Below are 14,113 nucleotides of genomic sequence, written 5' to 3'. Positions count from 1 at the left end.
CTCCGCTGTCCTGTGTCTCATTTCCTCCCTGCTGAGTGAGGGCGCACTGTCGGGGGAGCAGGCCTCTCCCACCACCCCTAGTGTCCAGCCTGCGCGTCCTCCCTGAGAAGCCTCCACATTCTGGGCCTGAGGACAGCCAGGAGTGCATCCCAGCATCCAGGCCCCAGGGACGGGGGCACCGGTCAGCGCCAGCGGCCCTCAGACCTGGGTGTTCCCGAATGCAAGGACCCTGCCTGGACCCCACAGCCTGGACTCGGCAGGTCAGATGGAGCTGGAGACCTGCAGGGGATCCTGGGAGAGCCACACACACACACACACCCCACCCACAGGCACCCCAGTTAGAGTGAGTGATGCCCGCACCCTGATGCTTCCCTGTTGCACCACAAGCTCTTCTGGCAGGTTGTGCCTGGGTCCTGCCGCCTCTGCAGATGCCGGGAGGCCTTGTGCTGGAACGGGGCGAGGAGGCTGTCAGAGCAGAGAGGATCCCTGTGGCTGATGGGGGAGGTGGTGGGCTCTCCCTCTTGGGGCGGGGGCTGTGGGTGTGGCCTACCTGCTCTTCATCCCTTCCTCACAGCTGCCCCTGTGCCAGGGCCTGGGCTGGGGACTCGAGTTCATTCTGGGAGTTATGGGCCTGTTAGGTGGTTATGCCCACTCTGCTGACCCCTTAATGGGGACTAGCCTGCATCGGGGATAGCAGACTGCCAGGGGTTGGGAACCTGAGCAAAATAGAGCCTGGACTGGTTTGACCCCAAGGGAGGCAGGAATCCAGGGCTGAGTTTCAAACAGTCACCTGGGCGGACTCCAATCTGGCAGGTTTCTGGAGCAATTGCTCTCCGCCTGCCGCCTGCTGGAGCATTTGTCATTAGGACGGCTTAATGAATTTCAGCTCTAGTGGGCTGGGGAGAGTCGGCTAGTTGGCTGCACCTCCTGGCAGAATCTTCCCTCGCCTTTGGGGGCCACAGGCAGGCAGGCAGGCAAGCAGCCCCACTGTTTGTGTCAACAGTTCTGTGTGGTCAGGGGAGCAATCACTCCGCTCCTGGCCCAGTGGTGCCTCTGGGAAGGATCAGAAATAAGTGCTTGTGGGGCAGGAGGGTGTCGGGGTTCTGCTTTAAGGCGAAGGGTCTCTGGAGAATGGGCACTTTCAACACCAAAGGCCCAGAGAAGGTGTCCCCGGGCTCCCAGGTGGCCAAGACGCTGCCAGGGAGAGGGGTGTGATTTTCTGTCCTGGTCTTCGTGGCACTCCGTCACTTTGGGCATCCGTGTCTCTCACGAGTGCATGTGGCCTTGTGTCCCTAGTTGTCTCTAGGTATGTATCCATTGCGACCCTGGGAGTAATGCCCTTCCCATCTCCCCACCTCCCCAGTCTGGGTGTGACCCCTGCCTTTGTGGGCCCCCTCCCCTTCCTTTGTCTAGCTGAGCAGCAGCCGAGACCCAAACACAAAAGAACGTCACTGTTAGATAAACAGGTCCCCAGAGCCCACTCAGTGTCAGGCTGATTCACGGTTCAGTGGCTGTGGCTTTCCTTTCCTGCTCCACATCCCCCCTCCGGCCCAGAAGCGAGGTCAGAAATCCCGGCCTTCAGGATGGTGACGACCGTGTAGCCTTCCCTCCCAGCTGAGCTTCGTCCCAGGGGACTGGTGCTCACTCCTCTGCCCTGTGCACCAGCCCAGGCTTCTGTGGCCACCGGGCAGGGCCAGTTCGGGTCTCCTCGACTCAGGGAAACGCTGGTACTGCAACCGTGCTTTCCCAATGGAGCCGGTGCACACCCAGGAGGGGAGGTCAGTCAGCAGAGAGGGTGGCCAAAACCAGATGACATGATCCTGGCCTGGGAGGGGGTGGGTGAATTATTCCTGCCTACCCTTTGGTGGACATACTGTTGACCCTGGAACAACACGGCTGTTAGGGGCACTGACCCTCGTGCAGTCAATCCCCCAAAACTTAGCTAATAGCCTACTGTTAACTGGAAGCCCTGTGGGTGATATAAACAGTCAATTCACACGTATTTCCTAAGCTATATGTGTTATGCACTGTATTCTTGCAGTAAGCTGGAGAAAAGGAAATGTGCTCTCCCTCAGCACACCCTTCTCCCTCTTCCCCTAGGCCAGTGGTTCTCAACCTTCCTAATGCTGCAACCCTTTAATACAGTTCCTCATGTTGTGGTGACCCCCAACCATAAAATTATTTTCGTTGCTACTTCATAACTGTAATGTTGCTACTGTAATGAATCGTAATGTAAATATCTGATATGCAGGATGGTCTTAGGCGACCCCTGTGAAAGGGTCGTTCGACCGCCAAAGGGGTCGTGACCCACAGGTTGAGAACCACTGCCCTAGAGCCTAGGCGCATGACCTCTGCCCTCTCTCCTAAGCTCCAAAGGTCCTTTTGCTTCTGTAACTTGCTTGCTCCTGAGCCTGCGCAACCCAGCAGGCTCACTTCTACTACCTCTGTAACTTTGTAAGTAAACTTTCTCTTATAGTTTGAAAAAAAAAAAAATTCTAAGGAAGAGAAAATACATTTGCTGTATTGGGGGAGGGGGGAATCTGCATATAAGTGGACCTGCACAGTTCAGACCCGTGTTGTTGAAGGGTCAACTGTATATCCATGTAAGTATATCCAATATAATGGGTGCTTTTTATGATGCCAGGTGCCTGTGGCATCCATTTGAGGACTGGCGTGCAGATGTGACAGACACACACCCACCTACGCCTTTTCTCATGCGAGTCTCCAAGTCTGTGTATATTTTGGACAAAGATTGTCGAACTCAGCAGTTGCAGTCCCTCACCTTACGTTGGGAAAATTCGCTATAGGAGAACAATGCCCTAACTCCCCACCCCACCACCCTGCTCACCTTGGAGATATCCTCCAAATAAACACAGTCGGAGGGTGGCGGGCAGATGTTCTGAGTGCCCCAGCCCGGGGCCTGTCTTCTAAGCAGGTTCAGAGCAAAGTGCCTTTCAACATGTCTATCCAGGGATCGATTCTTTTCCTGTCAAACTTGTTAATTTAAATGGAAATTAATTGCTCCTCTTGAACATTTCTTTAAAAATTGGTTTTAAATGAATGCATTAGGCAGTCACATTTATTATTCATTGGTTTCCTTCACAATATGGCCCCGGTGTCCCGAGTTCCCGGAGATGCCAGCGTGGAGCAGAGATGATTTAATCAAGGAGGCCATTAATTAGAGCTGAGCAGCTGGGGGACGGGGTTTCCACCCAGAGGACCAGGTTTCACAGCCTCTGGCCTCAGCGGGTGGGAGTGAGGTCTGGGCCAGTGGGGTTCTTTGCACAGTTTCTGCTCAGGATTCAGTGGGGACCATATATTGTGGTGGACAGTCCTACCTTTGTTCCCGGCCACCGGCCCAGAGGTCCCTCTCCCACTCCCCTTGCTGTCTCATCCAGGCCACCGGGGACCTGGCAGAAATAAAGCCTTCATCTGCTCTTCCCTTCCGTGACTCCACAGCTGCCCCCATCTCTGCCTGATGCCCTCTCACACCCCTTCCTGTCTCCTAGCTTTTCCTGTCCTGCAGGAGTTGCAGTCTCCGCGTTGGGTCCTCGATGTCAGGCCCACGCCTGCCCAAGCCCCTTCCAGGTAAATGGTGTCCAGGTGTGGGTGTGTTCAACTGAAGGCATCCAGTCAGTGCGCCTTCAGGCTGTTTCTAACCTTTTGCTATTAACTCAGAACAGGTGCGACTCCTATAAAATGATTTTGAAATTACAAAGCAAAGAGAGAAGAAAAAGGAAAACTTCTGTGTCCCACCCACTCATACCCAAATTCTAGAAGCAGCCAAATGGTTAAAACCCCATTTAAAAAGTTGCCAGAGGGCTCAGCAATGCACCAGACTGATCAATGAGTGAGAAAACGATGGAGAATATTCATGTGAGGCCAGTTTTCATTGCTGCGACAGAATTCTCAGGTGTTTGGATCAAATTGCTTTTCAACAAATTGTTTTCCATTGAAACAACTTTGCCTATTTTCCCGCCCCCAGGCTGGGCTTCCCTGCCCTGGTTCACAAAACTTGCTGCATGGGACGGGGGCCCAGCGGGGATGGGTCTCCAGGCTCAGACTTACCCTGCACCACTGCCTCCTCCACCCCTCCTGGACACAGAACAACCAACGCATCAAATGTCAAAGGTCCCGTTTATTCCGGCAACCCAGAAAGTAAAGGTGTAAATAAAAATAAAATAAACAGATCCATGCACTCAACTCCTTGGCGGGGAAGAGGAGAGGTTCAGAGAGGGAGAAGGGAATGGGTGGGAGGGAAGCAGAGAGGGGAGGGAAGAGAGACAGGCAGAGACAGGGAATGATCTGCAGAGTCAGATCAATAAAAAGAAAGAGGGACATCAATAAAGAGGCAGGATGACAAAGAACTGGAGTATCAAAATCAGATCAATAAAGGAGAAGAGACATTGAGAAAATGCACCAATAGAAATACAGAGGCAGAGAATGAAAGCTGGGCGAAAGGCAGGGAGAGAGAAAAAAAGGACAGGAGGGGAGGTGGGGCAGGACAGAGACAGATCAACTTGAAGGGACACAGGCAGAGTAGAAAGGGCCCCTGGTGGGCCTCTAGGGGTCCCCAGCAGTGCTGATGACGTGGAAGAGGGTGACATTGTAGAGCACCTGGTGGCCGTTGTTCCAGGTATAGAGGGCCCGCTCCCGGGGATTGTAATCCAGCATGGAGATGTGGGAGTACTGATTGTGGAAGGGCACGTCCGTGTACTCGTAGCTGGACGTGTTGGTGAAGTAAGCAAAATAGACCTTGGCCCCAGCCAGGTGGGAGTTGGTCACGTAGAGCACGCCACAGATCATGAAGGCCTCACCAGCGCTGCGCTTGGGGTAGCCAGTGTCCCAGGATCGCATGACCTCAAGGGTGTGCGGGTCTAGCCGGCTGACCACAATGTTGCCTGCATTCTGGTTAGTGGTGTACACGGCCCAGAGCCCGCTCTCATCTACCATGAAGTCCATGTCAGAGAAGCCACCCCAAGAGTAGGGGAAGGTGTTGTTGTAACCAGCCCCCGGAAGGCTCCTCTGCACCAGCACGGAGCGTGAGCGGAAGTGGTACTTGACTACCACGTTGCTCTGGTACTTGTTGTAGAACAAGGAGCCATTGTATACCACATGGCCCGTGCCTGCCCAGGGCTGGGGCAGCAGATGCTGGATAAAGTTCTGGCCTTTGATGAAGTCTCCCAGAGTGCGGAACTCCAGAACGCGCCGGCCCTTGTAATAGCCATCCATGTACCAGACCTATGAGAGAGCCACTGGTCACTGGGGGACCACTGCCAATGACCCAAAGTCTGCAGCAATCACTCAGGAATCAACCATGGTCATTAGGGATCAACAGTCACTAAATGGTCATTAGTGATCATTCATGACCTATCATAGTCACAGTGATTGGGATCATTAGATCAGGGAGTGCCATTGGTCTTAAAACACACACTAAGTGGACAGGGCTTGATCCCTAAGGATCAGGGGAGATTTCAGTCTCTAGGGACTCACTGGACCTGGAAATTTACTGGTCATTGGCTATTGGATGGTTAGTGGTCATTGGACAGCCATTGGCTGATGAGAGGTCACTTGAATTCCTTGCCCATGGTAACCCCTGCAACCATGAGATGACCAGGCCTGTGATCAGCACCTTCATCATCATCATCACTCATCAGCATATTCATTAGCCCTAGAGCCCTTACTAGGGCTGGTTACTGGGCTACGCATCTTAAAAACTTCAATGCCAACATCATCACGACCCTTTTGAAGATAAGGAGACTGAGTATCCAAGACATGAAGGAACCCTGGTCAGCTAAGAATTGGTGGAACTGAAATGCAAATCCAAGTCTGAGTCCCAAACCCAAGCTCTTAACCACGTGGTTGAACCACCATAATCCCTGGGAGGCCAATTTTCATGGCAAGGATATCAGTCACTAGTCACTGGGCAGTTAATGAATGGTCCCTCTAGATCAGAGGTGACTGGCAATTGTGGACTCAGAGGCCACTGGAAATCCAAAGGTCACTGAGTGGTGCTGAGTGGAGGGTTGGAGGGAGCTCTAGTTCTTGTGAAGGCACAGGTTACTAGATAGTTACTTAAAGGTCAGTGGTCATTGGGAGCTGGTCAGTAGTACCAGTAACCATTAGTCTCTATTCAGTCATCAGAGGTCAACAGACTTGGGGATTCATAGGGCTGGAAGGTCCTTGATCACTTGGTAGTCACCAGTCAAGGGGAGGTCCAAGGGCTCTGAAGATCCAAAGACACTTTGGGCTACAAGAGAATCATTGGTGTGAAATCACCAGGCACTTATGGGCAACCACAGGCTGTCCCTCCCAGGTTCCAACCCCTGCGGTGGGCACAGTTACTCACCCGGCTGTCCGCACTGGGGGCCATCGTGTCGGTCATCCAGGAGCCGAAGCGGGACCCCATGGCTCGAATGGTGATGGGGTTACTGACCCCAGTCAGCTTCCCACAGCCTGAGAGGCAGGAACAGGGGGAATAAGGGAGTCAGGGGTGGAAAGAGCCCAAGGGAGGTAGAGCCAGGATGAAGTGGGACTGGGAAGAGGTGGGACCAGGGGTGAGAATGGATCCAGAGATCTGGCTCCAAGATGGAGTTAAGTTGGGGGTGAGGGGCTAGAAGTCAAAGGTCAGGGTCATTTTCAGCTTTGGGGTCTATTTGTGGCCTTGGGAAGGGAGATCAAAGGTCAACGTTTAGATGTTAGAGGTCAACATTGTTTGGCTTCTGCATACACAGGTGGTACTGGGATTGGACATGGAGGTAAGGGGTCAAGGTCAAGGGTCAAAGCATACCCAGCTTCTGGGCGCAGGCATGGAGCCGGGCCTCCAGAGCCATCACCCGCTGCTGCAGGTCCTCGTACCCGTAGGCACCCATCTCCTCCTGGATGGCGGCGAGACTGCCGGACAGATTCCTCACCTCTTCCCGCAGGCGCACAATAGTCCGCGTGTCTGCCTTATACTGCTCCAGGACCGAGCTCAGGGGCAACAGCTCCGTCATCCTGTCCTTCAGTTCCTGCTCACCAAGACCGAACTGTCGCTGATCCCTACCCCTGACCTTTAACCCAGACATGACCCCAACCTTTGACCCACAGCCTCACCCCCTGTCTTTGACATTTGGCCCATACTGGACCCTAGATCCCAGCCAACCCTCAGTCTTCCCAGATGCAATCTCTCTCTGAGAAATGGGCAACATTCCCAACTCTTCCTTTGACCTCTGACCTGACCCCAAAGGACCCACCTGGAAGCTCTTGGCAGAGAGGGACCCATCAGCTGCCCGGAGCCGCGCATCCAGGCTCCGCATGAGGGTCTCCATGCTGCGCACGTACTGGAGGTCACGGTACGTCCGCAACTCAAGGACCTCCATGGACTGGGAGACATTCTGGACCTAGGAACTGGGAGGGTTAGAGACAGCCAGACTCCTGCCCCCAGCCAACCTTCTCCTCCCCTGATCTTACCAACAGCCTCCCAACGGCAAGCCCATCCATCGGCTCCGCCTGGAATGGCCACCATCGCTTTTCACCTCTCTCCTCTCCTCCCTGGCCTCCTGCTCCTACCCTAGCCCCCAACAGTCAGTTCTCCATAGAACAGCTAGAGGGAGTTTTCCAGAAGGAAGACTGGATCTCCCTTCCTCTGTAGACTCTGCGGGCTGGTTCTGCCCCCTTGCCTGCCTCTCTCCATGTGCGTCCACTCCAACCACCAGCCCCTTTCACTCTCACAGATTCTAAGTTCCTTTCCTCCTCAGGGTCTTTGCACTCGCTGATCCCTCTCCCTGGAGCACTGTTCCCGTCATCTTTCCACAGCTGGCTCCTCCTCATCATTCAGGTCTCAACTCCAGCATCACCTCCTCAGAGTAGCCTTCTCTGATCAGCATCTCAAGTAGATACCCACTCTCCCCTCACCCAGTTATTATCTTCCCAACTATGACTGTTATCTGAAACGGGCTTATTCACCTGTTACCTTCAGATGGGATCCTCAGAGGCAGACCCGGTATCTAGCATGTCCACAGCCAAAGCTCTAGTGCCCAGCATGGGTCCTAAGCAGATTCTTAATAAATACTTCTTGGCTAAATGACTAAACTGAAATTCCCTAGCCCTTGGCCTCCTAACCCAGACTGAAGGCCCTCTAGCTCCCACCTCCACCTGGGTCAGGTGAGCTGCACATAGCCAAGGCGAGCCCCACCTGGCTAAGGTGAGCTCAAAGGCAAGTTGTTGAAATACACAGACTTTCCACATGACATTGGAAGTTCTCAACAGCCTGATACCCACCCTGGCCACCGCAGAACATGATGCAGCCATTGTAAACAGTCAGGGACATCGCAAGGATGTCCCAAACTGTTGGGGAAAGCAATTCTGGTGTGGTGGGTAGGGCAGGATCCTGCAGAGTTAATAGGTGGGAGACTGTTGTGATGATAAGGGTCTCTTCCGTTCTCTGCCACGCCTCAGCTTCCTCCATTATAGGGTGATGGTGGGAGGTAGCTGGTCCCTTTCAACACCAACAATAGAACTGTCGAATGGGCAGGCAGCTGGGCAGTGGCAAGGGCAGCAAGCAGTGTATAAAGGGCACCAAGTCTACAAAGGGATGTATTGAATGGGGACCATTTTCCATTGGCCACGATCAGAAGGGGAAGGAATCTTTATACGAGCCTCTTGGGATAGAGGGTGAGACCCCTCCTCAAGGGACACAAAACACCTTCTTAGCAGGTGAGTACGACAAACTAAAGGGCTGAGTGGAGCGTGCACAGTGAGGGTGGAGCTCACACATGCAGGAGACAGATGCTGCCACTGGGGTCCTCTTTCCTCCTGGAGCCCACACAGAGCTCAGCTTCTCCGCCAAAGAATCGCTGAACAGATACTAACTAAAATGCCCTTCTGGAGGGGAGGCCGGTTGTCTGCCGGCTCCGAATGACCTGCGTGGCTAGACATGGCCCTGGTTGACCTGGATGGGGGCGGAGGGCAAGATGAGAATTGGGAGACTTCTCCAAATTCCCCAAAGAAACCAGAAGGTTCTCACCTTCTCCATCAGCTGCCGCAGCTCCCGACTCCTGCCATCCCGGGCGCAGGTGCTCTGTGCGGGGATCACGGCCGTGCAGATGCATTTCCCGTCAGGGGCCTGGGCCGAGGTATACAGCTGCCAGCCTTCTTCTGGGCTTTGGAAGAGGGTCTGTGGGGAAGTCACGGATTAGGGAGCAGGAAGCCAGTGGGGGACTCACCCAGCCCTCTCTGGAGGAGAAAGGGGAACTGGAGAAACAACGGATGCCTTTTACTGGATCCCTGGAATGTGCGGAGTGACTGATGCATGGGACCCCATATTACAGATGACAAGGTTGAGGTACGGAGAGTAAAAGGACACAGCAAGGAATTGTGGGATCTGAGCCCTTCCACGGGCAGGAATTTAATCTCTCTCACACATTTGCGCACACACAACATTGCCTCCATAACCACCATTAGAAATAGGGCTGCTCGTACACCCAACCCCAGACCTCCCTTTCTGCTTCCTCAGCCCGGAGACACATAAGCTCCGGATACACATCAGAGACCACTAAGCACAACCCTACTGTTGTCCCCTCCCCATATCTGCCCCTGCTCCTGGAAATGGCCACAGGGTGACAATCCTCAGGGAGACTTCGGGGCCCTTGAATAGAAGCCATCACCTTAAGACTCCTCCTAAGTAAAACTTCAAGTTAGTTGATATAGCTCAGGTAATTCCGGGATCTATCGTGGCTGTGTTTGCAAGCCATGATCCTTGGAATGCTGGCGATCTTACCAGGTGAGCTGGAAAAAGGGTCCTCTGTGGTCAGGTAAGTCTGTGCATTGTTCAAAAAACACTGACTGCCAAAACTCTGACATTTCTTTTAGCAATATTGTTTTCTGATTTACCTCCGGCAAGGAAAACGAAAGAAAAATAAATCAGACTATATCAAACTAAAAAGTTTTGCACAGCAAAGGAAACCATCAACAAAACAAAAGACAACCTACTGAATGGAAGAAGATATTTGACGATCTATCCGATAAGGGGTTAATATCCAACATTTATAAAGAACTCATACAACTCAACACCAAAAAATCCGATTAAAAAATGGGCAGTGGATCTGAGTAGACAGTTCTCCAAAGAGGACATACACATGGCCAATAGACATGACAAGATGCTCCATGGCCAGGTAGCTCAGTTGATTACTGATTCGGGTATTGTCCTGATACACCAAAGTTGCAGGTTCGATCCCTGGTCAGGGCACATACAAGAAACAATCAATGAATGCATAAATAAGTGGAACAACAAATCGATGTTCTCTCTCTCTCCCTCTTCCTTCCTTTCTCTCTCTCAAATCAATCAATAAAAAACAAATTTTTAAGGATGCTCAACATCACAATAAAAAAAAAAGACCACAATGAGATATCACCTCACACCTTTCAGAATGGCTATCATCAAATTCAACAAACAACAGTGTGGTGAAGATGTGGAGAAAAAAGAACCCTCATGCCCTGTTGGTAGGAATGCAAATTGGTGCAGCCACTGTGGAAAATAGTATGGAGGAGCCTCAAAAAATTAAAAATGGAACTACCTTATAACCCAGCAATTCCACATCTGGGAATATATCCGAAGAAACCCAAAACACGAATTCAAAAAGATATATGCACCCTTATGTTCATTGCAATGTTATTTACAATAGCCAAGATATGAAAGCAACCTGACTGCCATCAGTAGACAACTGGATAAAAGAGATGCAGTACATATATACAATGGACTATCACTCGGTCATAAAAAAAGAATGAAATCATTTGCAACAACATGAATAGACCTAGAGGGAATTATGCTACATGAAATGAGTCAGACAGAGAAAGACAAATACCACATGATTTCACTTATATGTGGAATGTAAAGAACAAACAAAACAGCAACAGACTCATAGGTGCAGAAAACAAATGACATTGTCAGATGGGAGGGGGGTTGGGAGGGCTGGGTGGAAAAGGTGAAGGGATTAAGAAGTACAAATAGGTAGTTACAAACAGTCACAGGGATGTAAAATACAGCATAGGAAATCTAGTCAATAATATTGTAATAGCTATGTATGGTATCAGGTGGGTATCTGGATTATCAGGGGGATCACTTCTTAAATTATATAAATGTCTAACCACTATGCTGTACCCCTGAAACTAATGTAAAATAATATTGAATGTCAACTGTAATTGAAAATTAAAATGAAATTTGAGAAAGCATTGACTGCCCCTGGCTGGAACATGCTGGGCCTCCAGATCAGGCCCCCTGGAGCTTCTGGAGTTAGTCACAAGTCCCAGTCCTTTTGTTTTTTATCAGGGCATGATGGCCTCATTTTGTTCAACAAGTATTTGTTAAGCACCTACTGTGTGTCCAGCTCTGTTCTGGATCCTGAAATCACAGAGTGAACAAAACACACAAATACAAAAGCTCCTCTCGGAGTACACATTAGAGAAACAGAAGTCCATATATATAAAAGCCTAAGCAGCTTTCCAACTGTCAGACCGGTAGCTATGATGCGCACTGACCACCAGGGGGCAGATGCTCAATGCAGGATCTGCCAAGCTGCCGTGACTTGGCAGCTGTGGTTCTCCGGTGGCGCACCCGGAACCAGAGAGGAGGGAACCCGATTCCGAGGTGTGTCACCCGAAAACTGCCCTTTTGCAATCCGGGACCCCTCGGGGGATGTCAGAGAGCCAGTTTCGGCCCGATCCCCACAGGCCAGGCCGAGGGACCTCACCGGTGCATGAATCCATGCACCGGGCCTCTAATAAAGAAATAAACCATTAAGTAAACGTCCAGTATTTAAAGGGTGATGAGTGCCATAGAGAGAAGTAATGCAGGGAAGAAATGATGGGCCACAGGGCTAGAGGTGGGTTGGATTGCAATTTTAGGGTGGCCTGGGAAAGCCTCCATGAGAAGATGCATTTGAGTCAAGACCTGGGGGAGGAGAGGGAGAAGCCAGGTGGCTATCTGGGAAGGATGTTCCATGCAGAGAGAACGGAAGGTGCAAAGGCCCTGAGGCAAGACCCTGCCTGGCGTGATTAGGAAACACGGGAAGGGGCTGGTGTGGCTGGAGCAAAGGAGTAAGTAGTGGTGCGGGGGAGGGAGGAGGGAGAGGAGAACAGGGAGAGGACAGGGCTGCATGTTCCAGGCCTGTAGATAGTGAGGAAGATTAGATGTTTGCTCTGAGTGAGGTGGGAGTCATAGAGGGTTCTAAACAGGATAGACATGACCCGAGTCAGGTGCTCACAGGCTCCCTCTGGCTGCTGTGGGGGGAACAGACTGTGGGGGTTAGGGAGCAGGATGAGGGCAGGAGACCAGGGTAAAGGTGACTGCACATTCAGGCAAGAGATGGGTGGTGAGCGTAGAGGTGGAGAGATTATAGGTGGTGAACACAGAGGTGGGAAGTGAAAGACGCTCGTCCCATCCAGGATGTATTCCTACGGGCACTGAAGAAACTCTGATAAAAGCGCAAGTGTTTTACAGAGAAACAAAGCCCTATAATAACTGATCATTTGCAAGCCATTAACTAACTGAGCGCCCAGCAGAAGCCGGGCTGTGTTATGCACAATCCTGGAGTCTCCAGCTATTATACGCCCACCTTTTTCTCTCCCACTCAGTAAAGTCTTCTTTTGAAAAGCGTATTAGAATGTGAGTGAGTGATATAATTGTACAGACGAGCTTGACTCCTCACCAATTTGTAAGAAACTACTGTAATTCGTCATTGTTTGTGCCTATGTACAACCTTCTGAAGTTGGCGGAACCCCTCTTTACGAGCCCATGTCTTCCCCATGGAGGAATGAAGTCGCTCACCTTCCCAGACGCCCCTGCACACAGGTCTGGTTCAGGTGGAGCCAACACTCCTGCCTCTGCAGTCTTGCGGCAGCAGCGCCCCGGATCACCAACGCCAAGGGTGGTCCCAGCCCGCTCTGCCTTTGCACTGGGCAGCCTTCTCCCGCCCGCAGGCCCCATCCATGCCTCGCAGGAGTTAGTGATAAATACCTCCCGCTCGCCTCCCTGGTAGGAGAACTCTGAGGTGTGCACAGCATGAAGTTTCCCAGGGGAGCCCATTAGGACCTGTACTCCAGCCGCCCACAGCAGCTCGCTGCTCACCAGCTCACCCTGCATGGGTTTCCTTCCCTTCTCCTCACTCCCCCCACTGGTTCCCCTTGGGACCACCTCCCAGGGGAATACTTGTACTCAACTCTTCTCCACCTCTGCTCCTGAGGGAGCCCAACCCAACCCAAGAAGGGTGAGTCAAGAAAGCTTTCCCCTAGTTTCGGGAAGACCGTAACTAGCTTTGCCTCCTTTCACAACAAATTCAGTTCTTAAAACACACACACACACACACACACACACACCAGCAGCAGCAGCAGCAGCAGCAGCAGCAAACATGAGTCCAAGCTTTCCCGTCCACGTTCCCTGGCTCTGATCCCCAAGCAATTTGGACGGAACCCCCTCAAAATTCTCACTTGTGCAGAGAGACCAAGCTGCCCAGTTCAACCTAATTAACTTCTCCTCCCTACATCCCCTAGGCTGTGCTTTGAAACAAACAATCCTCGTTCTCTCAACAACTGAAATACTGAATTGCAAAAGAGAAGCGGGATTTAAGTGGCGAGGAGAGGCGGCCTCCGCGGCTTTCCTAAAATAATTGTCTGCGTGGACACCCTCGCCAGAGTGCTCCCTGCAGCAGAGGAATTAAATGCCTGGGGTTTGGCCGCCAACTCTCAGCACGGCAGAGATCTCCCGTCATCAGGTTCAAGATCAAATACCACACAGGCAAGTTCGTGTCCCCAGGGCCACTGGGATGTCCTGGAAGGCTTGATGTTTGAGGGTCCAAGCGCCTGCTCTCCCAGGCTGGGTTTAGCTTGGAACCAAAGTCATGAACTCTTGGAGGTCACAGACTGAGGGACAGAACATGGCCTGCTGTGCTGTGGGAAATGCTGTAACAGCAGGTGTGGGAGCCCAGGGGTGGCCTGTCTCACCTCAGATGTGGCAAATGCTCCCCAGAAGCCAGCCGTTGCCTTGGCTGAGACGCTGGTTCCAGAGTTTTATATTCCTGCTAATGGCCTCTAAGAGGGTAAGCTATGTGCTCAGTGGCCGCTCCTCAGATTGTCTTTC

General features: G+C 51.9%; 1 protein-coding gene across 1 annotated transcript; it reads right to left on the bottom strand.

Annotated features, from left to right (window-relative positions):
• Positions 1 to 4,118: 4,118 nt before the first annotated feature.
• OLFM2 (olfactomedin 2) lies at positions 4,119 to 9,182 on the bottom strand. Its single transcript, XM_014533967.1, has 5 exons — positions 9,008 to 9,182; positions 7,236 to 7,382; positions 6,791 to 7,010; positions 6,350 to 6,456; positions 4,119 to 5,241 (listed from the first exon to the last, which is right to left on the bottom strand). The coding sequence occupies exons 1-5, from the start codon at positions 9,014 to 9,016 to the stop codon at positions 4,564 to 4,566; spliced, it is 1,161 nt and encodes a 386-aa protein (XP_014389453.1). The 5' UTR covers positions 9,017 to 9,182; the 3' UTR covers positions 4,119 to 4,563.
• Positions 9,183 to 14,113: the final 4,931 nt, after the last annotated feature.

This window comes from Myotis brandtii, unplaced genomic scaffold, assembly GCF_000412655.1.
Source record: "Myotis brandtii unplaced genomic scaffold, ASM41265v1 scaffold1234, whole genome shotgun sequence".
NCBI classification, from domain to species: Eukaryota; Metazoa; Chordata; class Mammalia; order Chiroptera; family Vespertilionidae; genus Myotis; species Myotis brandtii.
The sequence above is the reverse complement of the archived record's forward strand: the minus strand, read 5'-3'. Positions and strand labels throughout refer to the sequence as shown.

Coding starts and splice junctions, on each gene's coding strand:
- OLFM2 (XM_014533967.1), bottom strand. Junction 7,011..7,235: donor TCTCTGCCAAGAGCTTCCAG/GTGGGTCCTTTG, acceptor CTTGGTGAGCAG/GAACTGAAGGACAGGATGAC. Junction 5,242..6,349: donor CCCCCAGTGCGGACAGCCGG/GTGAGTAACTGT, acceptor GCTCTCTCATAG/GTCTGGTACATGGATGGCTA.